The 27,466-nt window shown below is 36.2% G+C and overlaps 3 protein-coding genes and 1 non-coding gene across 4 annotated transcripts; 1 reads left to right on the forward strand and 3 right to left on the reverse strand.

The window, feature by feature from the left end:
• Window positions 1–2,391: 2,391 nt before the first annotated feature.
• On the reverse strand, window positions 2,392–4,005 carry LOC133680157 (protein NODULATION SIGNALING PATHWAY 2-like). The gene has a single exon (XM_062102976.1). It carries the CDS (start codon window positions 4,003–4,005, stop codon window positions 2,392–2,394), a length of 1,614 nt encoding a protein of 537 aa, XP_061958960.1.
• Window positions 4,006–5,695: 1,690 nt separating this feature from the next.
• Window positions 5,696–5,781, reverse strand: TRNAM-CAU (transfer RNA methionine (anticodon CAU)). The gene is given in 2 exon segments: window positions 5,696–5,731; window positions 5,744–5,781. It is a non-coding gene; the product is annotated as a tRNA-Met (tRNA).
• A 3,904-nt stretch (window positions 5,782–9,685) lies between these two features.
• Window positions 9,686–10,999, forward strand: LOC133679686 (uncharacterized protein At5g39865). The gene has a single exon (XM_062102359.1). It carries the CDS (start codon window positions 10,056–10,058, stop codon window positions 10,797–10,799), a length of 744 nt encoding a protein of 247 aa, XP_061958343.1. The 5' UTR covers window positions 9,686–10,055; the 3' UTR covers window positions 10,800–10,999.
• A 9,350-nt stretch (window positions 11,000–20,349) lies between these two features.
• LOC133680059 (ubiquitin-activating enzyme E1 1-like) lies at window positions 20,350–27,032 on the reverse strand. Its single transcript, XM_062102861.1, has 7 exons — window positions 26,716–27,032; window positions 26,163–26,536; window positions 25,387–25,604; window positions 23,246–24,040; window positions 21,988–22,856; window positions 21,477–21,909; window positions 20,350–21,161 (listed from the first exon to the last, which is right to left on the reverse strand). The coding sequence occupies exons 2-7, from the start codon at window positions 26,521–26,523 to the stop codon at window positions 20,565–20,567; spliced, it is 3,273 nt and encodes a 1,090-aa protein (XP_061958845.1). The 5' UTR covers window positions 26,524–26,536; window positions 26,716–27,032; the 3' UTR covers window positions 20,350–20,564.
• Between the last annotated feature and the right edge of the window lie 434 nt (window positions 27,033–27,466).

A 27,466-nucleotide genomic window follows, 5' to 3' on the forward strand; every position in this document is an offset into this window, starting at 1 on the left:
TGATTTACTGAAAGAATTCTTTTGTTTTGAATAAAATTTTAAAGTGATGGAATTTATTAAATTCTGAAATTTGAAAATTACTAATAGATACTATTTTTTTTATCATTTTACCATATTACCATTCATACACGTATAAAAGCCATCATTTTTTCCAACATGAGAATCAATGGTATAGCTGGAAAGTTGAAAGGTAGGATTTTTCTGAGATTTCCCGAAAACGGATCAATTTTTGTTTCTTGCATGGAGATCCATCTCTGAACTTGCCTTGCTTCAGTGTCTAGCTACTGTCTCGAATCATGCGATCAAAACTAGTTAATGGGTTCAGCACAAGTCAATATTATTATTACTCCTGTTTTTATATTTAAAAAATATTTAAAAAAAATTTAAAATTTTTTATTTGTTTAAGAATTTTTTTGTGTGTTTTCAAATCATTTTAATATAATAATTATTAAAAAAATCAATTCCATCCAATAACATAAATTTATAAATAAAATTTCAATATATAATTTATATTATTATCTAACACACCCTTTCAAGTGAAAACTTTTTTAGTTTGAAACTTGTATAGGTAAACATTATTTTATACTTAATCTTTATCAAAAAAATAAAGATAATGCGATTTGAATTCATGACTGTTTGGTCATCAAAACTCTGATGTCATGTTAAAAAATCAATTCAATCTAATAACTTAAACTTTTAGATAATGTACCAAGATATAATTTATATTATTCTGCAACACTGATATCAAAATTAATTTTTTTAAAATAAAAAATATTATTTTAATATATTTTTATATTTTTAAGCAAAAATTAATTTAAAAAACAACCACTATTGAAATTTCAAATATCTCTTAGAAAAAAAAAAGACCGTCATTTCCTTTTTTATGAGAGAGAGGGCAGATCAGTAACAACAACAGTAACATTGAAGTTCTTTTGAGGATAGATGAGGTAATTAATATATATGGTAACGTTAAAATAAAAGCCAAGTCCGAGTCAATCACAGCTCTTCAGCTGCAATTTCAAGGTGTGACTTCCGTTGAAGATTTTTTAAAAAATCGAATTCAATTATTTTGATAAGATATCTTTCCAAACATGCATGGGATTTGAATAAAAATGAAATGAATATTGATTTTCAAACAGCCTGTAAGGTTCCTGGCCTAAGTTCTGGCTATTCCTGTCGTTCCTCCCAGATGCAGCCGTGGCCTATAATAATAAGGTTCCTAAAGCATCAAATTCAACTCATTGGTTTATCACGAATAATCACATTCACAAGAGTCCATGACGGCGGGGAAAGGGACATGCTTACAGTACAGATGTTGACTTTTGCTTGGGCCCTCTTCTTATGCATGGCAGCTTCTCTAAACTGAATGCCTCCGCTCATTGTAATCAGTCGTGATCAGGTAAAGTTGAGCTCATCTTCGAAGAAATTCCCCGCAAGAACCGTTAGAATATGAGCTTCATAATCAGGCCAAAAACAGAAGCGCAGTTGCATGATTATTTCCACAGTTGATCCTTTCTCTTTTAATAATTCAAAGATTTTTGGATAACATTATCTGAGGTAAAGGAACAAACTTGAGAAACAGTATTTGCCGATGACAAGTAAACAGTACCTGAGAAGTACGCGTATAGAATATAATTGCTTTTAGTTTAGTGTATTTAGGCTATTTAATTTATAGCCTGATTGGCTCTTATATTCATGACCCCCGTGTTGCCATGTTTATATATATACATATATATATATAACTTGAATAAAGAATTAAATATTGATATATTAAGAAAATGAACATTCAAATTCACTAATTAGATATAATCTTTAGTGACCAATTTGTATTATAAAAAGTATTATTTACATGTTAAAAGCTTTGTCTAACGATAATATTTGTGTAGCTAATTTGATTTTAAATCAAATATTAACTCCAATTTATCTAGCTTTTATATTATCAATTTAAAAAACTCAAAATAACACTAGAATGACGAAAAGTGTCCAAAAGCTGTGTAAAAAAGAAGAATTTATCAAAAAAAAAAAAACTTGGGGAAATGCTGTGGTGTTTTTAAGCTGCACAAACTGGCCCGTATAAAGTCGTGTACAATAGCTCATGTATGATGTCATTGCAATGCTGCAACCGATTAATAACACCAGGAAATTTCACCACAAATTTTGCTGAAACAACCTCATACCACGAACTTTGTTTTTTTGTTTGGCTAAGAAAAAGATAACCGACGCCATCATCACTGATTAAGCAATTGAAACAAACGATTAAGAATTCGATTCATGTCAATTTTGTTTTATACATGGTGAATAGAATTATAAAATTCTGTAAGCAGATGATGAATATTTGATTCCTTCACTGTGTCCTCTGGGTAACTATGTACTTCGTTTTGTGTCCTCCATTTATGTCCAGCTTGAAACCTTCACCAGAGGAACTTCCATGTAGCTCAGTACCATTTGGTTCTCCTTCCCCCCTTCGATGTTCACACAGTAGAAGCTTTCTGTTTCTCTGATCAATTCCCTGGCCTCTAGAAGATTATCTTTTCTCATTTCCCGGGCCACCAACCCTACCTCTGAGAGTGCCCTGCTTTCTTTAGCAATATCGTCCCACATTTGCAAGCCAAAAGAAGAAGAAACATAAGGTATCAAAAACACGCATTCCATGGCTATTCTTGCTTCTCTTAGATGGTCAGGGAAATGACAGTCCATTGATTCTATCAACGCCATGAACTGAACCAGCTGCCCTGCAAAAACAGAGCCGTATCCTTTCTGCTCCTTCACTTCCATGCCCCAACCAATCCCATCTCCAATAGTTATAGTTCCCCTAGTACCACCACCACCATCAGTATTGAGTGTGATTGAATCTTTAGCTAACCTTAGAAACTCCCCAAGACTCCTGGCACTCCTCCCTTTCCCCATGTGAGGGAGACCCACCATGCAATTGAAGGCTAACCATTCCCCTCTTCCACCTCTTTTCTTTGTCTTCTTCATCTCACTAACCAAAACCTCCATGTCCATCTCCTCCATTTTCAATCTCAAGCCAAATGTTTGTGCGTGTTCATATAACCGCATTTTCGTCTCCTCAAAACTCCTCGAGGAACCAACACCACTGCAATCCTCTTCCTCCTCCCAATTTATTGCAGTCAATCTCACCATTCTTTTGCCTCGCCTCGCAAGTGTTTCGATCATTGGAGGCCATTGCACACCTTGACCAATGTCAAAGTCAACTATGTGCACTATGTCAGCTTCTTCAGGGATGGCTTCTAGTATTACAGAATTGGCAGTAAAATGAGCAAACCTCCCGTAGGGAAATATCTGATAGAATGCTTTAAAGGCAGCCTCATAATTCTTGCTTGCTTCTTGCCATAGAAAGTCCTCTTCCCCTTCCCGTGCTTGAATCAAATAATAAGCAAGTCGCTCCAGGGTTGAACCAATAGGGCATGCCATCTCTTTTAACCGACTCATAATTTTTTCAGCTAACTCTTTCATCTCCATCTCCGCAGCCTCTCCATAAGCCTTGAGCAGATGGAGAATCATCAATTGGTTATCAAATTCCATGCCAATACCGGGCAGAACCAAGGATGTTTGATTCGTCAGTGTGTCTATAGATGCCTCCCTCGATGGTGGAGATACAAGCAGGCTCCCTGCATCATCTCCAGGAAAGTTTTGCAGAGCACCCCTGTTCTCACTCGCCAACCAATCATTTATATCCTCAATTTCTCTTACCATCAATGGATCCTCAAAAGTAATATTAGACTCCGGAATTAGGGAATATTTCTGTTCCTCTGGATGGGACATGGTGATAGGCAAATCATCAACATGAGTGGGAAAACCTAGCGAAACTGGAGAAAATGGGATAGGAGAGGGGATGTCAGAGAAATCTTCAAAAGATACGCATAAAGAAGAGTCCTCGGGATAGCTGCCTAATTGATCTGTGTTTCGAAACAATAGGCCTCCTTCTTCTATGGGATTGTACGTACTTTGCCATGAATAACAAGGAAGGTAGTCAACTACCATATTTTTTTATCTTATTAACTCAAATCAAAGGCCTTAAGAGTATTTATAGGCTTGATAATGCCCAACCTAGAAAATGTCGAGATGGCACATCATGGAGAGTAAATTATCAATCAGTCTCTCTAGTTTCAAGAAATAATTCAATTAGTCCTCTTTATTTCAAAACTTAATTATTAGTCCCTTGGCCATTATTAACCTTGCTTAATTTAATATTAATTCATCTAAAAAATGTTTGTTTTTTCTCTCATCAATCTTTCCATGATATCTATTTTTTTTCCTTTCTTACAATTTAAAACGTAATTAAAATAAATTGAAAAGAACATAAAATAGACAAAAATGACTAAATATTAGTTTTTGAAACAGGGGGCTAATTAATTCATTTCTCAATATTATACTAGCTAATTTATGATTTATCGAGGATTAAAAAGGTGATAGAATTTTCTTTTGAGATAATTCCAGGCATCATCATTATCACACGTAGCCTCTTCCAATTCATAATAGTTCCTGTTTCAATCATGATAATCATTAATTCAAGTTTGTATCAAAATATTCTCCTCGATGCAAATGACTTTAGAACGATCCAACTGCAAAATTACATCTTAATAGTATACTTTAATCCAGCAAGTCACTTTAGATAGATACATAAACTAACAATTTTGGCCCTTTTACATTAAAAAAACTTTGGCCTGAGGCACATGGCTCTTCGTCAACGCACCTAAAGTCATGGAAATTAAGGTTTAAAGCAAAAGGAGAAAGGTTAAAATAGCAGTAATGATATTATGCAATTTGCTATAGATCGATGATCAGGTCTCTATCTAAAGATTTTTACGAGGGAAGGGGTCGACTTAAGCTCCAAAATATCTTACACTGCAAATAAATTCTTACATCACTACTTCATACTTGAGATTCTAATTTTTTTCGCCTTTTAATTGCCTCTGCTAACGTAGGTTTTTGTTCTATTCTACGGAAAATAAACAGTAACTTAAAGTACTATACTTTTGTTTTTAGGTGTCTTGTAAAAATATTTTTGATTTGAAAAAATATTAAATGAATTTTTAAAATATTTTATGATGATTTTAAAGCACTAATATTAAAAATAAAATAAAAAATCTAAAAAAATTATTTTAATAAATTTTTAAGTTTCTTTTTTTTTAAAAAAAAACTTCCGCTGTGAGCTTAAACACCCCTAAGGATCCGAAGCCTTTTTCTGTGAAGAAAACCCTGCTCGCAATGATACAAATTAGAGGTCCAATTGGAGGATATGATGTCTATCAGAGAAGAGAATATTTCCATCTGTAGAATGCTAAAAATAACTCAACGAAAATGGCCACATCCACATCCACATCCATGTCAATTCAATACAGGAACATTCTTTCTTACAAAATAGGGGGTAAATAATTAGGAAGAGAGCTGGTAATAACAGAAGGCCTGCGTAATAAAATAATCTTTTCCATATTCCAGCTCACTGAATAAAATATTTTGTCCTGTTCAGATGAATATGGACAAATGCATCTCAAATCCATGGGCTCATAGATGAAAAGCCGAATTATGGAGTTTTAATACCGGATATAAATAAGAGTAGTTGTCTGTTGTTGTCTGCCGGATATTCTGTCACGTCTGCAGTGCCACTCTCCAGAAAAGTATTCGAGATATAAGCATTTGCTTCTTTTTCTAAAAAAGAAAAAACATTTCATGGGGTGAGAGAGGCTCGAACTCTCGACCTCAGGATAACTCTTTAAGCTATGAGACCTACGCGCTAGCCAACTGCGCCACCACCCCATCTTGTGACTTTTGTCTCTTACAATTTAAAATAAATTTTCTTTCTGTCAGCCTGTTAAATTCATTATATTCCAACAAAAAAATAAAGATAAGTGCTGCTACTTTATTACATGGGGTTGCTTCCTGTCTTCCCACCACACAATTGACACTGCACAGGCCTGAATAGGAATTTCGGCTGGGGCAATGCCTAGTGATTTTCTCAAAAAACAATTATGGTGATAGAAGAATAATTAATAATGTTTTATTAGTTATTTTTTTATTTTTCTTTGAAAAAAGACACCAAAAAATATTATGATTTATAAAAAAAAAATATTTCTATTTAAGATTTCTATAATTTCCTTGTATTTTTTATTTATTCAATGCGAGTCCATAAAATAATTATGTTATAAATTATTTACCAAACATCATAAAATTTGTTGATTTTGCCTATTAATTCTCACCTAATTCTCACCCGCATGAATTTAAATCCTCGAAAATTTATCTCTAGCATTACTTTGCATGTGACTGCATGGGTTCAAAAAGATACGGAAGAAAAGATGTAGCAGAAGTTTGAACGAAGGTTGTGGGCTTAGGTTAACTTTTTTTTAGTTCAGTTTCATCATGGTTAAAATGTAGCCCAGATTTGGTTTAACCCAATAAAACCTGGCTCAGCTAAGCCCATTTTAAATTCAATTTGACCATGGTTATACCTAGCTTAACACGGGGTTCGGTTTGATCCTGTCAAACAAACAAAACCCATCCAAACCCATGTTTGGCTTGGTTAGATTTTTTCTGGACTTAGTTTAATCAAACAACTCAATCTTTTCCTTCTCTTTCCTTCCTTATTTTTTCCTCTCTCTAGTTTATTATTATTTACATCGACTACCTGTATGTCGAGAAGAACATGATGTTATACATGCTAGACTGTTATCTACGTTTCACTTGCATCACTCAATTATTACAACATAAAGCATACGTATGATGGATACTCATGATGTTTTTCATAAGGTAAACTATATAAACAAGGTAAAACAAATGAGAAAACGGATGAATTTTATCAGTCATAACTACTTATATGCAATTATTCTCTTTAAATTTTTATGATATAGAAAAAAAATTAAAAAAAAACACTCTTTAAACACTCCACTAACTTAGTTACTAGAGTACTATTTCGCAGGTAACACTCATATTTACAACCCAATATCATGTGCAAAGAGAGCCCAAGTCCAAGCAAAGTTTTCCTAAGCTTCATTAGAATGCATCTATATATATATATATATATAAAGTTCCAATACAAATTACAAAATTATAGCACTCTTTTTAACTTAAAATCTAAATTTTAGTCCCAACAATGAGCATTCATTTTCTTGTTTAATTTAAAAGTTTTAATCTGGGCAACATGATGTGTAAGATCTTCATTCAAACATGAGAGAATCTCAATCCAGTTTTTTAAATGTTATGGTGAAATTGCAACTCTCTTCGCAAAGTTTGAGCGTGCGTGGGCTAGGCCTGCCTTTACAGTGTTTTGTTTGTCAGTTCATGCTTATGCAGTCATCTCCAACAACAATAGCTAACCGAGATTGGATGGGTCGTTTGAACTCAATTTAACTAAAGCTAAATAAATTTATCGGCAATAGGCCCAAGCGAAATTCAACCAATAAGACGACAGGTCTCCTGAAGTGTAATGCCTAGACATTGATGTGTTTCATGTCTCATGGAGTGGCATAATTTATAAATTGGACTTCAATTTTGCAAATGAAACAGGCCGTTTTCGACGAGGAAACAAATAAATATATATTCTGAGATTTCTTATAGAGATGAGGTGATATGCCCTTGTAATGTCAACATATGCCCATGACAATAAAGGAACAGAGCAAGCCACGCTAGTCCTGTTCTTGTCAGTACCAGAGCCCATTTCCCAGCATGTGATGAGATGTTTATATAGTCAAAGAAACATGGCCCTGTGCTGATCATATGCCGATGAGCTGGTTTTCGCTCCCTGGATATCTGTCAAGGATCGAGCTCAAATCTAATCATCCATGGACATTCACGCTCCTCCCATTTAATTATTCTCTCTTCCACCAACAGTCAGAACAAGTACCATGCTGAATGCGAGAATATGTCCAGATAAATTCTAGATACGTCGCCGTACTTGTTATGTTTTGGGGACGTCAACAAGATCTAGGATCCTGAACCAACCCTTTCGCCAGCTTCGATGCAGCACCATCACATCGCCAAATGGGAAACCAAAAAAATAAAAAAAAATGATTTTTCAATGATTATTCTACACGTTAAAAGATAAACAAAATATTAAAATAACATTTTTTTATAAAATATTACTCATTACGATAATATTTTTTAATTTATATTTTATTTATTTGTTTCTTTTGAAATTATTCGGTTAATTTATATTATTTGTTTAATATTTTTTTTAATTTTTGAATTGATTAAAATTTATTCTGATTATCTTTAAATCTATCAGGTTAATCAATCAGGTCATATTAAATTATTAAAATAATTTTGTATCAAATATATTAAAATATAAATTTGCTATTTTAAAAATCATATTATCAATTTATTTCTTCTATAAATACCATTTCTCATACATAACGGAGAAGGAATCAGAAATCATCCTGGATACTGGGATGTATAGACGGAGAAGAAGAAGAAGAAGAATCCACACTGCTCAAGGTTATTTCTATATGTTATGTCAAGCACAGTAGTTTTAGGTACTCGCTTTCTTCTCTGCCACAACGTGAAACTTTTCAGAATCCACCCACACCCACACCCACACCCACACCCACACCCACTACACTACGCTTTTAGCTTTTGGTAACCAGCCTATCCATCACGCCTCGTCTCCACAACAGTAAATTTCCATGGCCCCTCAGACTTATCACCAAGGAAATGGTCGTCCTGGCAAGTGCAAGTGTTTACAGGTCATGAAAGATGATGCAAATTTAGACCATGGATGCTAATAAAGGGATCATCTGTGGAACTGTTATGGGTGCGTTTAGGACAGCAGCAGCGGTTTTTTAAAAAAAAGTTTTTTTTGTTTATAAATATATTAAAATAATATTTATTTTTTATTTTTTAAAATTTATTTTTACTATTAATATATTTAAACAGTCCAACAATATAAAAAAAATTTTAAAAAAAAAACACAATTGAACCATGCTCTTAAACATCCTATTAAAAGATCAATGATCATCCATGCCATTTAAAATGAAGTTAAGATAATTCAAGGAAGCTGGCGTGCTGGAAAAAAAACTAGCTTTAGCACTTTTGACTAGGTGACAGTGGATTTTAATTGTGATTTACTTTGTTTCTTAGTGATTATTTTTTAAAAATATTTTTTTTATTTAGAAATGTATTAAATTTTTCTTTCAAAAAAATTATTTTTAACACCATCATATTAAAATAATTTAAAAATAAAAAAATAATTTAAAATGAAAAAAATATATTTTTTAAAATATTTTTAAAACATGAGAGAAAATAGAACACAAAATGCGGCTGCTGCTCTCACTATGAAAATATGAATTGATTTTTATTCTTCCATTCCCCTTTACCGGCACTCTAATTTACTATTATCACTTGATAGCAAATGTAGACAGTAAATAAGTGTCACATTGATGTCATTAATTGGTACAAACATTTCTTACAAGTTACAGCAAATATCAAAGACAACAGGCAAGCAGCAAAATGTCCAATCAGCTCCCTACCAGCTAACCTCCTCATAGAGAGGCCAATTGACTCGACTTCTAACCAGGCCCAGACGAAACAGAAAGGGAAAAGGACTCTCAATCTCTAATTAATGATTATTACAGTAGTACCCTAGAATAAGAAGAAGAGGAAAAGTATGGTGTCTCTATCAACAAAAGAGGACCTTTCACCAATAATTAGGCTAAATCATTCCATCTCCTAACCTACGCCTCTAATCAGTCACCCCCCTAAACCCTCCATTAAAAGACCAAAGCCAAATACAGCACAAAAATTTTATTTACCCTTCTCAACAACCTTAACCCACCGCCTAACTCTATCTCTCCCCTCCTTTCCTCCTCTCGCTCTCTCTCTCTCTCTCTCTCTCTCTCTCTCTTAAACCCTCATCACCCGCTTTTGCAGCTCTTCCTTCTGTCCCAAAAAACACCTTCTCCTTAACCAAAGCCTAAGAAACCAAAAAAAAAAAAACCCCGAAACTAAACAAAAACAAGTAAACCCATTTTATTTGTTTCTATTTTTCTCAAATCTACCAGGACCCAGAAAGAATAGAGTAAATTTCAGATCTCCACCGCTCGATGTGGCGGCCGCGTGCTAAATCGACAGTTAAGATTCGCGACACCCCGTCTTCTCCTTTCTCTTTCTCCACTTTCAAAGACATCCAAAATCTTTGCATAGAGGATCATCCCTCCAGTCCCATAAAAAAATCCTCCTCCATTTTCCACCGGGTCCGGCTCGCCACCACCTTCCTCCGCTCCCTCACATTATCCTTATCCGAGCCAGAACACAATGCCACTCCAGCTCATAACAAAACGACAACACCATCGCTTCAAGAACAACCTCTTATCACAATCCCGGGTGCCGACAAACGAATTGTCGTCTACTACACAAGCCTACGTGTGGTTCGTTCAACATTTGAAGACTGCAAGACCGTGCAATCTATCCTACGTGGATTCCGCGTTTTAATCGACGAACGAGATCTCTCAATGGACTCAAGTTTTTTAAACGAGTTAAACCAGATCTTTTCCGGCGGTGGTAATTGTGGTCGGAAGCTGACATTGCCACGTGTCTTTATCGGAGGGAGATACATGGGTGGAGCCGAAGAAATCAGACAGTTAAACGAATCAGGTGAGCTCAAGAAATTTATAGAAGGATTGCCTGTGGTGGATTCTGGTGTTTGTGACGTGTGTGGTGGTTATAGGTTTATTTTATGTGGTCAATGTAGTGGGAGTCATAAGTTGTATATAGAGAAAGCTGGGTTTAAATCCTGTACGGCTTGTAATGAGAATGGTTTGATCAGGTGCCCTTCTTGTGCTGTCTAATTTTTATTTTCTTTTCTTTTTTTTCTTCAAATTAGAAGGTTTGTCGTTATTTTTCTTGGGCTAATCTTAGTTTATAGGGTTTTTTTTCGGTTTTTGGTATTATGAGATAAGTTTTTTGTTATCTTGTAATGTAATAACCTTAAAATCAAAGTTAGGAAGCTAACGTTATATTATAATTATAAATTAAGACTACTTCTTTCTTTCTTTGTTTTGAAATTATGGTTAATTAATGTGTATGGCAATTTTAGTTATAGGAAAGATATGTATGTCATCAACTATTTTACAGTTTGGAGGTCTTTTTTCACATTTTGGAGCCCTGGAGGTGAGAGTTTTACTGCTGGAAGTGCAGTGACTGCAATCATGTGTTAATGTCAAGGAGACTTGTTGATTTTAGGAAGGGGATATGATGACTGATGGGGGTGGTTATGTCTTGTCTGTTTCTTTTGGGTTTGAGCCATGTTTGATGCTGACTCTTTTTTCTTTTTTTCTTTATCCTTGGAGATTAGGAATTTCACTTTCTTTTGGAATCTGATCAATTGTCTCGTGTATTTTGTCCTCGTTTTGGTTCACAACAATGGGTCCTCTGCTTTTTGAAAATTATTGGGAGTTAGAAAAGTATAGCTGGATGAACAAAATTCATCTTTTAATTGACTGTTCGGTGAATATTTATACAGATAAGGTTTTGAGTTTGAAAAAGAAATAGAGACACTATCTTATCTCCTAAATAACTAACACGCCCCTCCTCTCTAGCCTAGGGTGTCTTCTTGTCACTCGAAGCTTGCTTCTTACATCAAGAAGTCTGGTTAGGTGCTTTGTAAAGATACCTGTCAACTGATCTTTGCTGGACAGAAACTAAACTTTTAGCTTTCTTTGAGCAACCTATTCTCTTATCGAATGGAAATCGATTTCGATATGATTTGTTGTAGCTTTTGAATATGTGTTCAATAAGCTGTTAGAGATGTATAGAATCCTGTTGATCAGTGCCAGGGATACTACACACCTCTAACATGAATGATATTATTGCAATGTGAAATAATTTGGTGTGATATTTCATCGTTTTGATTTGGGATGCCTGCATTATTATTAGATAATGTAGCTCAGCATGTTCATATGTTGCTTCATTTTATGTTTGGTTTTTAAGATCAGGGTAACCGGGGAGGTGGCTTTTTCACTGAGATGAAGTATCTTCCTGAAGCCATTCACATCCAAATTTGTGTGTTTATGGAAATTTCTTTTTCACAGCCTTTTAAAATTCAGGATGCAAACTCTGAATAGGAGTGTAGAGTGAAGAACAAATTCACTTGTAACTCAAGCTTTCAAGACACGCTTCATTTTATACCAGCACGTCAAATTAACTCGAAACATTTGGTATAGCCTTGGACAGAAGCAATATAGGCTGTCAAAAACTGGAATTCCTTGGCAATTTCTTGTTTCTCTAAATAAGTAACAAAGGAAATTACAGATTACAAGTAGCCAACTAGGCGGGAAACTGAACTAATTTCCTTCAAGAGTTATTCTTACCAATGTCCCCATCCACCAACCGATTTCATACCCATAAGATGAAATCGCATGCGATAGAGACCTAAAGCGTGTCTAATCCTCCATCTCCACATGCGATAGAGACCTATCGCATTGAAGAACTTACATCTCATTAATTATTCAATTTATCTAAAGCGTGACTCTTACCATTCTTGATTCTCCTTACTAAATCTAGTGGCGTGAGCTGGTCTAGAATGGTTATGGGTTAGGAGAGGCGGTTTAGTTGAAGAGGTGAGAATTTGTCTGGAATGATTCTAGGCCTTGGAAAGACTATTAGCTTTTATTGATGGAGAAATCACAAGAAATTCATTAATTTGTCTGCTCTGATAAGGTTGCATGTCGAGGTCTTCTTTGAAGTTGCGGTACCACGACATGTATAGTTGAGACGTGAGCCCAACTAACACAAGAGTCTGGTCTAAAAACACCGAAACTGGGTTGAGCCGCATCAATAAATAAGTTGACTGGCTTCATGAAGGCTCCTAGGAGGCTTGGATTCTTCGGCACACCGACAACGCAAGTCCCCCGCCTCTGGTGGATGACTCTTCCATGTTTAAATTAGCCAAATATTTGTTAGCCTAGAAATTGTAAAGAATGTCAGACTATATAACTTTTATCAACGAGGGTATATTCCTCTTTTTTTTTTATGATTCTCTCTTTTCAGAAAAATCCCACCCCCCTCAAAATTCTCATCCATTTGTGACCCCCACCCCCTTCTTTCATGCCGCCCCTTTTTATGGAGGGAAGGGCTCAAGTGAAAAGGGGTTCCTCCCTCTCTCAGGATCAAGTTCATCATCATTAATCCAGCTATTCCAGGTCTTTCTGTCAGTATATGCAGGCATATTACAGAAGTAGACAGTCATGCATTGGGGCAAAATCCCTTTCAAGTTAGATGGCTTGAGATGCCTGGGTAAGAAGGTCCCAAGCCTATAGGGCAGGGCCTCTTGGCTCGTAATTTTGAATGGTCCGAGTTGGGATTTGAGACCCATAGTCCACATAATGTTGAGTGTAAATTGGGGGCCTGTAAGGTCCAGCCCCGTCAAGCAGCGCTAGTGATGTTTTTGCTGATTTTCTCGCGGGTTTTCCGAATTCGAGGAAGTTGTGCGTGCTCCGTTGATTTTCTCTATTCAAGCTTCTGAAAATATCAGGACTCCTACTTCTGAGCCTAGCTATTTACTCCCAAGAAGTCAACAAACAAAGAAACAAAGTGATGCTCGCATGACAAATCGGGCAGGGGCGAACTGTCTTCTCATGAATGAAACGACGATCGTTTATGAACAGGAATTCCTGGCGAAGGGGTACGATATGCAGCGGCACCTCCACTGCCTCGCCACTGCAACTCATAAAACTCGGGCTATTTAAGTAATTTCAATTTACCTCTTTAAAAGTACACTAAGAACAAGAACACCATCAGTTTTCTCTGCAACCCCCCCCTCTCTCTCTAAATTCTTCAAAACGAAGAAAAAGAATCCCAAATATCATCCTCAAGAACTGAAAAGAAACAGAAGAAAATGGAAGAGGAAGGTCAAGATACACCAATAAACATAACGAAGTTCAGTGGAAGATCAATACCAATCTCTCTCTCTCTTTAGACTCCAAAATCAAAGACCTCAAATGCCTAAAAGATGCTTGGAATGTGATTGGACTCTGTGCTAATCAATTATGTTATGTTGGTTTTGAATTTTGGGTTCGTTGCAAATGGCAATACTAAAAGTCAAAAGATGCTTGGACTCGGCTGATTTCAGTGTTCCTTCTCTGACAATTGCTCTTGTTTATTGGAATTTAAAAGGCAATAACCTTATGAAGTGTGGGCCCGTGGACCTTCTATGATACTCCTTGGTATCAACAACAACAGCAACTTCATTCAAGATTAACAGACCAAGTTTGCTGTTTAATTTCCATGCAGGTGAAAGTAATCTTTTCCCTTGACTTGTACTGTTTGTTTGGACTTTGCTCAATGAAAATGGCATGTCAGTTGAATATATTAGCTGTGAAGCAAGATTGTAAAAAATATTTTTTTAACACGACATGGAACATACAGTATAAACTCAACTCGTAAACTCAAATCGTAAAATTATAAAATCAAAAGTAAAATATTTTAACTAAAAATTGTAAAATCGCAAGTAAAATATTTTAACTAAAATAGTAAAATCGTAAGTAAAATATTTTAAACAATACAAATATCGAAACATCTTAAAATACATAATTCAAATAAAAGTAAAATAAACAATACAAATATCCAAACATCTTAAAATACATAATTCAAATAAAAATTCATACATGTCCATAGTATTTCAATAACTAAAAGTTAACACACTTAAAACAAACAGTCTGTAGGTGTGTCATGCAAACTAAACACACCCTCATTGCCTTTGTCTCCCTCATTATTCCTAAAACAATCATCAAAATCATTACCATCTAAAGGATTATTACTGCTACTACTAGTACCAGCACCGATATTAGGAACATTAGTGCTACTACTAGTACTAGGACCAACACCAATATTGTCAACAATATTTAACATCATCTGGATTGACATCATTCTGAATCTCTAAATCATCTTCAGTTCCATAACACTTCATCCCAACATCATTAAGATTTTTTTCATCATCACTTTCATTTTCTTTACCGTTTTTTCTTCGTGTTGCACTATCAATGACACCAAGCAAATCAAAGTTGGATGAACCATCATGTTTCTCTCCCTCGGTTATCCAATCATCATCAGATGAGAGATGATCAAAAACTTCACCAAAATCATTAGCTTGCTTTTTGACTTGGTTATCATTTAATTTCAGATTGCACATTACAAATACCAAGTTATTCATTTTTTTCTGGTGCAAACAATTTCTTCGTTTTGTATGAACCTATGTAAGCAATTCAAATTAATACCATATAAGATTCTTATAAAATATAAAAACATTAAAAGGAAAAAGGAAAAAGGAAAAAGGAAAAAACTTACCATCTTAAATGCACTCCAGTTTCGCTCGCATCCAGATGAACTACAAGTCAAGTTTAGAACTCGAATTGCAAATTTTTATAGCTCTGGACATTCATCCCCATACGAATCCCATCATTTAGCTGGAGTCTTTTTATCCCTTGTTATCTTGGCAGCCTCAATACCGAACAACCCACTTGCATCCTTGAATGAATCAAGTTGCAAGTCAATTTTACACCTTTCACTTGCGTTGGGCACCATTCTTTCTAAGCATTGATATAATCCAATTTTAATGTTGGCATTAACTTTAAAATTAGAATTATAATGATAATGAGGATTCAAATAATATGTTGCTGCATGTAAAGGTCTGTGAAGTTGAAGTTCCCATCTTGCATCAATGATATTCCATATAGGCATATAACTACAAAATAAAAATAAGAATATCAACATTACATGACCTAACTGGTAAACATTATAATCAACTGATAGTAGTAAATAAATAATTAGCAAGATATATAATCAATACCTTTTTTTCACAGAACCAAAATTCACTTGTATCTTCTCTTTTGTTTGATCCATTGCTTCATATATAAAACTCATAGCTGGTTTCTCATCTGAATCAACTGATCGAAGAACTTTTATCCGAGGATATGCTACCTTATTACATGTAGTAACATCATGCCAAAACTTGTTGTCCAAAACACAACTTTGAATTCGCTTCCCTTCTTCTGTTTTTTGAAAACCTACATGACCTTCATTGGATGGAAGTAAACATTGTCATCAACTGTATCTTACAATCACTCAAACATCCAAGAGTTAAGTATGCAGTAGCAAATCTAGTGGCAGCAGGCCTAATCAAATCCTTTCCTTTTGTAAAGTGTCTGAGCATGGAAATGAGAATAGTTTTTAAATATATGTATGAGGTGATTCTCCTCCCATTAGTAATAGTTACTTTATGGACCTCTAGTTTCTTCTCAAAATCTTCCAATATCAAGTCAATACAATGGGCAGCACATGGTGTCCAAAACAATCATTTTCTTTTTCCCATCAATAATTGTCATACTGCCTTATAATTTGCAACATTGTCAGTGACTACTTGCACCACATTTTCCTCTCCAATCCTCTCCACAATAGCATCCAACATCTCAAATACTTTATCAGCAGTCTTGGATATATTAGAGGTATCTACGGATGATTAAAAAAAAGCGTCCCTTTAGGACTATTAACCAAAAAGTTGCAAATAGAACGCCTTTTTCTTATCAGTCCATCCATCAGACATTATTGAGCAACCTGTTTTTTTCCATTCTAACTTGTACTCCTCAAGCAAGTTGATCGTGTGATCTACTTCTTGCTTCAAATACTTCTCTCTAATATCATGGTAGGATGGAGGCTTAAAACTTGACCCATACTTTGCAACCAATTCAAGTGCCTTAACAAATTCAGGGTTTTTCACATAGTTAAATGGAATTGCACTGGTGTAGAAAAATCTTGCAATTTGTCAACATGCTTCTTCTCTAAGATCCTTTTTTAGCAGCTGATTGATGGTGGTTTGTGTACTTCCACTCCCACTCGCTACTCTCTTTCCTTTGTCCACTGAGGTAATTTCATTCCCTTCATCATTATCTTCATCTTTTCCAATATATTGGAAAGTCTTTCTTTTCTTCTCAGATGCTTCTTGATTTTTCACCAGAACATTCAAAATTATCTTCTTTACATCTTCTGGTACTCGCTGGCATGGCTCAACATCCTTTCGAGTGCAAGCCAAATGATGCTTGAAACGGTAAATACCTCCACTAATAATTTTCTGACAAAACTTGCACTGCACTCTTTTTGAATTCTTGTCAACATCTATACCGTATTGCCATCCCACGTTAAGTCTATTCCCACTTGTAGTTTTTTTAGATGCCATGTATCCTACAGTTCAAGAATCATTTGTTTCTTGCAGTTCAATCTTAAGAATTACAAATATGCATGTTGTATCCTACAGTTCAATACATTTTTTATGGGAAACTATTCTGGTGAGATAAAAAAGGCAACTATTCTAGTACCCAACAATTCAGCACAGATTGTAATTTGTAAATCAACAAGGGATACAGTCCGCATGTGGTAAACTGTATGCATTCACACACCACTCTTATAGGGAAAATTCGAGCAAAGTCTTGACGCCAATTAATAAATTCAATCAAAGCTGGAAAGAATACAGTGCAAACCAAATATCACTAAACCAAGAATACAGTCCGCATTAAATTGCTTTCATTTTGTTTGCCAATTTTCTTCTACCATTCACATTCTAATAGGAGCTCATTTTAAAGCAATCAGACAACAAAATTATGAGAGAAACCAATTAGCATTTTACTGCAAAAGGCATTCCAAGACTACCTATCCAGTAATACACAAAAAGCCCAGATAAATTAAATGCAAAAGGCATTCCAAACAGGCGCATCAATTGCCCTAAAGATTGCAGTTTTTGGATTTACATAATACCTGCAATCTTGGAAATTGGAATGCTTCCTTGCTTCCTTGCTTCGCTGAATCATTGCCTATGCAGATTGCAGAATTACAGAATCTGCAACACCAAAGCAACAACACAGCAGTAACCCATTGTTAGAAAGCTTCACAGAAAAGAAACAAAGCTGCACACAATTCACAGAAGAAATTACTAGCAGCAGTGCAACACCACTCCCCGTCTCTCCCTCTGAAAAAAATACCCAGAAGCAAATTGTAGAATACCCAGAAGATAAACATAGATTCACAACATACCTAGATCATTTTTTGTCTCTAATCACCACCATTAGACAGAAAAAAACAAAGCTTGGAATTCTTACCGTTGTCTCGCCAAGAATGCTCCGGATCGAGGGGGAAGTGATTTCTTAATTTGCTGGGGAAAAGGGAAAGGGAAAAGGGGAAGGGAGACTGGGAGAGTGTGAGACAGGGAGGGGACGATTGGACGAAGTCTGGAGTCAGGGAGAGTGTGAGACAGGGACGAAGTCACCGGTGGGGTGAGGGTGGTCGCCTGGTTGGGTGGGAATTGGGAAAGAAAAGAGATTGTGACTTTGTGAGACAGGGACGAAGTGAAAATTTTTTGCATTTCTAATTTTGCATTCGGTGACATTTTGGTTAAGTCGGGAAAATGTAACGTTTTATAACGTTTTTGCGAGTTGTTACGGTTTTAAGCGATTTTGACATTGTTTTATGCGATTTTAAAGATTTTCGAGTTTTACCTCCGTTTTTACACGTTTTATGGGTTTTAACTCGTAAAATCATATGATTTTATGAGTTAAAATGCATTTTTAACAACCATGCTGGGAAGGACTAACAGTTTTGTCTGTCAGCCATAACCAGAGAGCATCCAGTCAATTGTGTTATGATTCTGGCCCATTTATCATTTGATGCAAGTTTGTGGCTAGGTGTCTCCCGCTGACTGTAACAAGGAGGAAGTCCATAGCTGGACCTTTTATGTAAATATCACACATAACATTATTCTCATAAGAATAATGAGGACCAAATTGAAATATAAAATATTCATACAATTGGCATCACCAGAGGAACAAGATTAGAATACATTCTTGTGATGTAGACATTTATTACTGCTTACTTGGCTAGCTATTATGAGAAATTATAGCACCAATTAACAAAATAAAACATATGCGGGGAGATTTTATTAGGTTCTTGGCTTCTGCATTCATATAGGCGAACCTCTGATGTTTGAATTATATCAGTGGCTTGTTCTTATTAAAACAGATACGACATCAGTCATTCTCTTCAACTCCCTCTCTTTTCTTCTCTCACAAATTTAAAACCAAAGCCAGAGTCCCAGTTTGTGACCTATGAATGATAGCCAACAAGAAAAATCCAAGAAGAACGGAGCTCATGCTGTGTTAGCTGAACATAAAGAACAACTCCAGAGAGTGTTAGTGCTCGTTTGGGGAATCACGGCTTTTGACTTTTTTTAAGCTTACGTAGCTTTTGATCCCAAAGCAAAATCTTGAAGTGTTCAGTAGTCATTAAGAGTCAAACATCACGCATGGTTTTACAGCTACTTTTAAAAGCAACAATATGTAGCTTTTGAATTTCACCTTTTAATACAATTGTGATTTATTTTTATGAATTGTTTTAAATATTCTTTTTAACTCTGCCGGTCCCTTGCTTTTATTTAATAAATATTATCCCTTGCAAATTTATTTGATTCTCAAATCTCACTTACAGATTATTTTAATATTAGAAACAAATCTTCTTCTTCAAAGTTTGCAAAAAAAAAAAGGTGTTTGATCGTGTGCACTGACTCCTGCGTTGTGTGATTGAATAAACATTTGGTGTGTGGAAAAAGAGATGGAAGATTTTGACATGCATGCCCTTTATCCATGTAAAAAGCCAAGTCAAGATGGTTGTAGCTGCAAATATGGCATTGTGTTCGCCAAGTTTGATTAACATTATGATTTCATACCAGCTGATATATTTCCATATGTTTTTAATCTCTCTTCTTAAAGGCTTCCAGATGAAGATGATATTTACCAAACTCATGAGAAATGTGGACTGTTAGACAATCACAAATATATATATATATATATATATATATATATATATATATATATATATATATATATATTGACATATAAAATCCACAAATATATCTTCTTCTCATGTCTCCTCCTTAGTAATTTTGTTAATAAAAACCCTTTTCACAATTATTTTTAACACACTATAAAATATTTTCCATTAAAAAGCACTTATCATAAATATTACCAAACACCTTTTCAAAATAGTTATAGCCACTTTCACAACTATAATAAAAAAAAAATCACAGCTACAACTAAAAACCACAGTTTGCTGTGCAACGTACCAAGACAACCCCTCCCCAATTTGTGGCCCACTATTCCAATTTCTATTGCTCATCATAAAATTGAATGACAAGTCAAACAGATAGTATTTCTAAATATAAATTTGTATAAAATTATTTTTTATATATAATTTTTTAAAAAATAAAAAAAAAAGTACTTTAATATATTTTCAAAAAAATACTTCAATAAACAGCGGCTCCAACACTCATAAACACCTAAAAAAAAACATGCCAACATGAAATGGTAATTCAAAAATCCACTGAATACTTGATTCCCAGTCTGGTTTCATCGGAACCCCGAAAAGCAATAAATCAACATAACGGACATTCTCATTAAAAGTACACTTCCCATTTCATATATGGGATTTTGAAACTATTTTCTAAATGCTCATCTTGTGTGCACATGACACTGGAACGAGAGATACCTTTGTACACACTTGTCATCATTTAGGGAAACCTAACGGAAGTAAATGGACACTGTAGGGATGTCAACATCATTGCCCTCATCATCATCGCATGCCACGACAACATCGAAGTGGCGGCGATAAGCAGGCAATTCAACTTTGGCCACTTCCCTCACCAGATCAACCACCTTCCTGTCCATTCTCTCCCTGTGCCGAGGGAACATGCTATTGTAGAGCAGGCAGCTACCAAATGAAATGCTGTAAGCACTCAACCCCTTGTCTGTAAACCATTGCAGAAGTTCCCTTAAGGTAGGATTGTTTTTCAGGGTCCACCTGTCCCAGACTGTCCAGCTCATATCCTGATGCTTGATAACCTTGGGTGGGACAGGCTCGGCCATGGAGAACAGAGGAAGTGCAAGGTTGGCAAATGTATTGCGGTAGTCCTCCACTTTGTGTCCACCATCCAGAACCTTGTACAGCTCCAGGCACACAAGACCAGTGGCCATAGCTGTGGAGGTTGCGATAGCAGGGATGATCCTTCCAGCAATAAACTTCGCTTTCAGCTTGTCAACCTCAGGAATACTGTAGTTTCTAGCTCTCATGTTGGCAAGCCCAGCTATCAAATCCATATGGTAGTTTGTATCATCATCCTGCACATACAGAAATACAAGTTACTAAACAGGTAAGATGGGTTCAAACATGGATGGCATCAAGGATATAAAATAGATAGCAGCATAAATGCCCCATATTTGGCCGACATGCAAGTTAACACTCCAAGTCTCACCACCTAAATAAGGAACAAAATTGACAAGACTCTGACAGATTTATATACAAGCTTCAAGGATCTTCAGCGATAATGACAGAGCAAGTATACATTATCAATCTAGATCTAATCCCACGATTGGGTGGCCCAAAGAAATGCGTGATAAAAATATTTTAATAAAAGAAAGTTGAAAAAAGAGAACCTTCTCAAACTGAATTGGCTTCATCCTGAACCCTGCAGGCAGGTTCTCCCTGCACAGCTCTAATTTCCTGATTAGTTCATTGATTATTGCTGCATCATCCACAGATGCATCAGACAAATTAGTAGCCTTCTCATCTGTCTCAATCTTCACACCTTCCCTTGGCTGAAAGTCCGGCACAATCACCTTGTCAACAGCTTCAGCTACCATCTTAGGATTCCTGATCCAGTCAGGAACTGGGATCCCAAAAGTTTCTGCTCGTAGTACTGATGCTGCCATTACAAAATGAAGGTGGCTAAGATCCGTAGTTGAGAACTGGAGTGGATGAGGGAATCGCTTTGGGGCTGACCAAAATGGAACCCCGGTACTAGTTGATGCATCTTCAGGAAATGTGTAAATCAACTGCTTCACACGGTCAGAGAAGTAATCTTCAAACCTGAATTCAAAATATGTATACAGTCAGGAAAGGACAAGCCCATTACAAGATAATAAGAGATCTCATCAGAGGAAGTACTTTAAACGAGCCCATGAAATGCAATCCTGTAATGTCTCGCATTTTTCCTTCTCGAGGCACTCAAGAACATGTTCCAAGATATCCCTTGACTGGGCATCACCAGCTTTTATCATAGCATTAGTATATTCAACTGGATTTGATAGATAGGCATTCACTTCTGCGGGAGTTTTCTCCACCAAACCCTCAAACTCCGATCGAGCCCATGTCAAGCAATGGTCAATGTTGTGTGGGAAGGAGTGCACGGTGCACATTGGAGCTTGTTTCTCAGGCGGGTCCCTAGAAGCACCATAGTTTTCAGTTAGGTGAGGAATGACCATCTGAGTGTTGCATTTGGCACCTAAGGTTCCAGACTCGAGAAGAGGCTTTTGGAAGTACAAGCACCTCTGATCAACATAAAGTCTTGCATTAACATTGTCTAAAGCATTAATAGCAACAGTTAAGTTTTCCCAGAAGGTATCATCAAACACATTTTCTGTTTCAGAGCCAACACGATTTTGCAGCGCTTCAATCTTGAGATGAGGATTTATTAATGCAGCAGCTGAAGCAGCGACTGTGGATTTGGCCTGTCCAATATTCCAGTCACGGAAGAGAAACTGCCTGCTCAAATTACTCTTCTCTATTACATCATCATCAGTTATTGTCAGCTTTCCTTGTTCACCACATGAAACACCCATCAGCGCTAAGTTCTTCAAGAATTCACAGCCTAGGGCACCAGATCCTACTACAAACAAATTGGCACCCTCCAGTTTCTTCTGAAGATTAGATCCAAAAACAGAAATTTGAGCATCATAACGGCTGTTTAATGGCATGAATTCACTGGGATCCAAATTAGCTGTGGGAAGTGATTCCACAGAATCAAAATAAAAGAACTGTGACAGCAGGAAAAGCAGGATTAGCTTACACAACAAGAAACCTAATTGCATTGATAACAGTAGACACTGAAGGACCCAGTTGTGAGCTACACACGAGATTAAATGAGTGGAACAGAGCTGCCTTATTGAACCAGGAGGTGTTATTAATCGATTATTCTGATTAATAGATGAAACTCAGCAGTAAAAGGCTCTTATGAACAGCTAAAATCTCAGGCCTAACAATCTAAGTGCATGAGTGGATGCTTATGCACAAATGAGAACCCATTGTGTGTTTATGTCGAGACAATTATGGTTAAAAAAAGCTCTTGAAAGTGAGAGGGAGACAGAGGCTCCAAAAGGCTTTAGAGGTCTACCAATATTCAACAAAATCTAGAACTAGTACCCACCTGAAACAGGGGATGAAACTTTCCAGAACATGCTTTGACAACCTCTTGTCCCACAATACCACCAAACATAGCAGCCATAGGATTCAGTACAGCCCTGGCACCAAAGGCAAAATGTCGCAGAAGTTTTGGATTGATGTCTTCAACTCTACCATCTCCAGAGTTTTCATTGATGAGACTGGCAAGAGACACAAGCTTCTGAGCATCCTCTTCTGAACCAGCAACAGGAAGGCGACCCATCTCAGACACAAACTTGTCCAGAGCTTGAAATGCCAAGTGTAGGAGAGGTGGGCGATCAAACTTTGAGAAATCACTCAAAAGAAAATCACCAGGATCTTTAATCGCTTCCCTCAAAGTCTTAAAGTTCAACACCTTCGGCTCTTTTACCTGTGTAACAATGCCACCTTTCTCATAGATACCAAAGTCAGAGGTGTCCTCCTCAAGAAAAAATGAATATGCTCTGGCGTTTTTAATCTTTCTAGGTTTTCCATCATTTAGTTCTGTCATTCCCTTAACTTCGGAGAAAGCAACAAGATCCCCATCTTGAAACTCAAGCCTTTCATCATCAACGCATGACACTAATGCAGGGTTGTCATTGCTGATGGATGCAACTATGCCCGTGTGTGGTTCCTCTCCATCAACATCAAACACGGTGAATTCAGGTCCAAAGTCGCAAAAAATGGAACCAAAAAGGCCTCTTACTTCAGCCTTGATGAAAGAAATAGGAGGCTTATGATCATGGCAATAGTCATTGAACTCGATGGCTTTCTCAAAAGTGACATCAGTAAACACAACAGCCTGCATCACCAGGGGAAAAAAGGTGGATATAATAAAATATATATAATGATAAGGGTAACGTGAACACAAAAGTGAGAGAAACAGCAATGAAATGCTCAACACACTAAAAAGCTAGCATTTGTTTCCATGATAATTTCCTTCCATATGATACAGCAATTCAGACTCATTTCGCAAAAAACAATAATGAAAACAATGAAATCACAATCTCTTGTTTAACTGTTTTTCAGATAAAACTAGAGTTCACAGCAGAAAATGCTGGAAGCAACATGATCCTAACAAAAACAAGCATCAGGGATTCCTTGATTGTGTAGCTTTCTCCCATCCTCTGCTTCATGCTTTCATGTAACTTTCTCCCAGAAATTTCATGCAATTTTAGAAGATAGAATGTGGGTTCTCAATCATAAGTAAAGGAAGAAAAGCACACCACACTTAGCAAAACATTTAAGGATACAAACCTGTTGAAATTTCATTAAATTGAAAATGTATTCATTAGATGGCCTTTCTAGCAATGTCGCAAGATAACATTGGGGGGACACAGAAAAGGCTACTCCCGTATCCTTCTATTCACTCTTTGTATTCTTCTTAAATTTAACAGCTTTGGAGTTTCATCTAGATAAAGAATGTTACTGAAGAATCAATTGTCTCGCCATTGCCTCTTTACTTTCTCCACTTTTCTCTTCAGCCACTAGTGCTCAGCATTTTAAGACTCTTATTGGACCTTTACATGAGATTTTCAGCAGTAATACAATTTACAAGTCAGCCCACCATACAGCTCACAAGGAGAATGAAATGAAGCTTAGGATGCAGTAGCATATCACAGTTTCAGCCGATGTTTAACATGACCCTACAAAAGACCAGATTCTTTCCCACGAATCCTGGACAACCTAGTTATAAGAAATATTACTTTATATTCCAAAAGCAGCATTTCTAAAATCAATCGCAGCTCCCCGAGCTCCACATCTGCCCCAGAATATTCATATGTGCCAGTAAAATAAAATCAATACAGGCTCTACCAAAAAATCATGTACCTCAAGACTGTAAATCCGAATTAGCATTAACAGCCATATTTGTAACTAAATAAAACCAGTTGCTCACAATGGATTTGTTCATAATGTTGCGCATATAAATATAAACAGGAGTATTCCACAAAGTATCCATATGAGATTCTATAGTAACTTTTGCATTTGCTTTGCTTTTCATAGAAAAAGCTTGTAATCATGATAAGGTACCTACCACACAAATAGGAGTGTAATCAAGAATATCCAGCTCAAGATGTTATAATTCACTTGTTGCAAATGAATCCTTCAAATAAACTAATCAAGAGAAATCCTCCGAGAAGGAAGTACCTGGAACTTGGAAAGATGCTCTTTTGTCAATTTTGTAGTTAAAGTAGAAATGACCACTGCATTGTTGAGTTCCTGCAACTTCTGAACAGAAGCAAGGGCTCTATTAGTGCCAACATCATTTTCTGAGAAAACAAAGTTGCTGGATAAATCCCACAGCTCCACCACCCCTTCATCATGCAGTGTTACGGACTTGACACCAGCAAGAACAAGGTTTTTAGCTGCAGCAAGTAAAACAAAACACACGCATTAGAAAAAGAAACATTTACAAAAACTTGACACCAACAGCAACAAGATTTAAAGAAAATTTAAAACATTACATTATTTAAACACATGCAAGAATGTTCAAAAAAAGCTGCAGCAAAAAGAAATCCAACTACAACAAACTGCCAAAAACAAGATTAGTAAGCAGGCTTCCATTCAACTGATGTAGTTCGAATTGAACAGGGAGAAATTGAGAGAACTTAAGAAACAAAAAAGAAGAAGAAACGAAGACAAATAGCTTGCGGATAGCCCTCTCTTTCATAAGCACAAATTCAGCATTCCATTTCCAACGTTTCTTCAACATAAAACAAAACAATAAATCCATAAACAGCAACAAAAATATCAAATTAGCCTAGAAGCTGCCTGACTCATGATCTTAAAGAGCTCACTAATTAGACCAACAATAATCCACAACAAGATCTAGAAAATCACCGAAAAAAATTAAACCAGAAATTAAAAAAATAACAGGATTAAGAAAAATTACAAGAAAATGAAAAATAATTAAAGAACCATACCAATCTCAACACCAAGTCCTTGCATCCCAGAAACGAGAACATTAGAAGCAAAGAGCCTCCGCATCGTCTCCCTACCGTAAACAGCAAGCTGCCGGCTATGAAGATCCTCATCAATCTCCGATGGATTTGAATCACCAAGCGCCATACTCACCTTCTCTTCAGCACCACCACTCTCCCTACTAATATCACTACAATTACCAATAACGCTACTAGTTTTCTTATTACTATTGGCGGCGGTCGATTCCAAATAACAATCGACCCGATGCTTCTTAAAGACCGATGACGAATCTTTTGCTATGTTGTTTTCACTTCCTTCTCCTTCTACCAACACAGCTTCAACTGGTAGCCTTTTAGGAAGCATAAAGTACAGTAAACTGCCAAACAAGCCACAAATCATCACAATCGAAATCAAAGATAAGCTGTTGTTAGCGATTACAGTCGCAGAAAAGATCGGTACCGAAATCATAAACCCTAATCCTAAACCTAACATCAACATGATTGTAAGATAAAGAAATGGATCAATGGATTCGTGAAGATAGAGAAAGAAACATACCGGTTAGGACTTAATTAAGGAAAGAATGGAATCTAAGTGAGGAAGAATGGAGAGGAATCGAGAGAGAGAGTGATTTGCTTTATTGAGGAAGAATATTGAGAGAAGGGTATTTGTGGATTTGTGTGTTTTAGGGTTTAGGGGCAGGAGGGGTCAAGGGCTGTCCGGCTTTGGCAAGGTCGGGGTGCGTGTGGTACTGTCATGATTTTCTCTCTCTATGTTGAAGAGAGAGGGGAAAGGTGTGTTTTGGTGTGAAGAGAGAGGGGAGTAAGATAAGTCAGGTTGAGAGAAAGGTTGGTGTGTTCGTGTTGGGGAATGACTGGTGAGAGGTAAATTATTTGAATCGTGTGATTTGGGGTTGATGGTTTAGTCGTTGCCGTTTTATTGGGGTTATTGGGGGTGATGATGTCGTTTTCATGGTTGTTTCGTTGCATTTCGTTTGTATGGGATAGAAACTCTCGGCCGCGAAATTATGCTTACGGACACTTTTTATTTGAATTAAAGGAATTGCATGTATTTAAGATGTAATGAATTTCGATATAAATAGCTAGTAATTAACATAATTTCATAGGTGAATTTATTTAATTTTGATGTGCATGAACCGGATTGACGGCGCCGCGAGCATGAAATTAAAAAGAAAATAAAATAAAAGATTATTAGTAAAATGCTTAATTATTCTCTTCAATAGTGATATAATTGAAGCTTTTACGGTTCGTTTATTTAAAAAGAAAAAAAGGAAAAGTGTATTTGTACT

Source organism: Populus nigra, chromosome 19, assembly GCF_951802175.1.
Source record: "Populus nigra chromosome 19, ddPopNigr1.1, whole genome shotgun sequence".
NCBI classification, from domain to species: domain Eukaryota; kingdom Viridiplantae; phylum Streptophyta; class Magnoliopsida; order Malpighiales; family Salicaceae; genus Populus; species Populus nigra.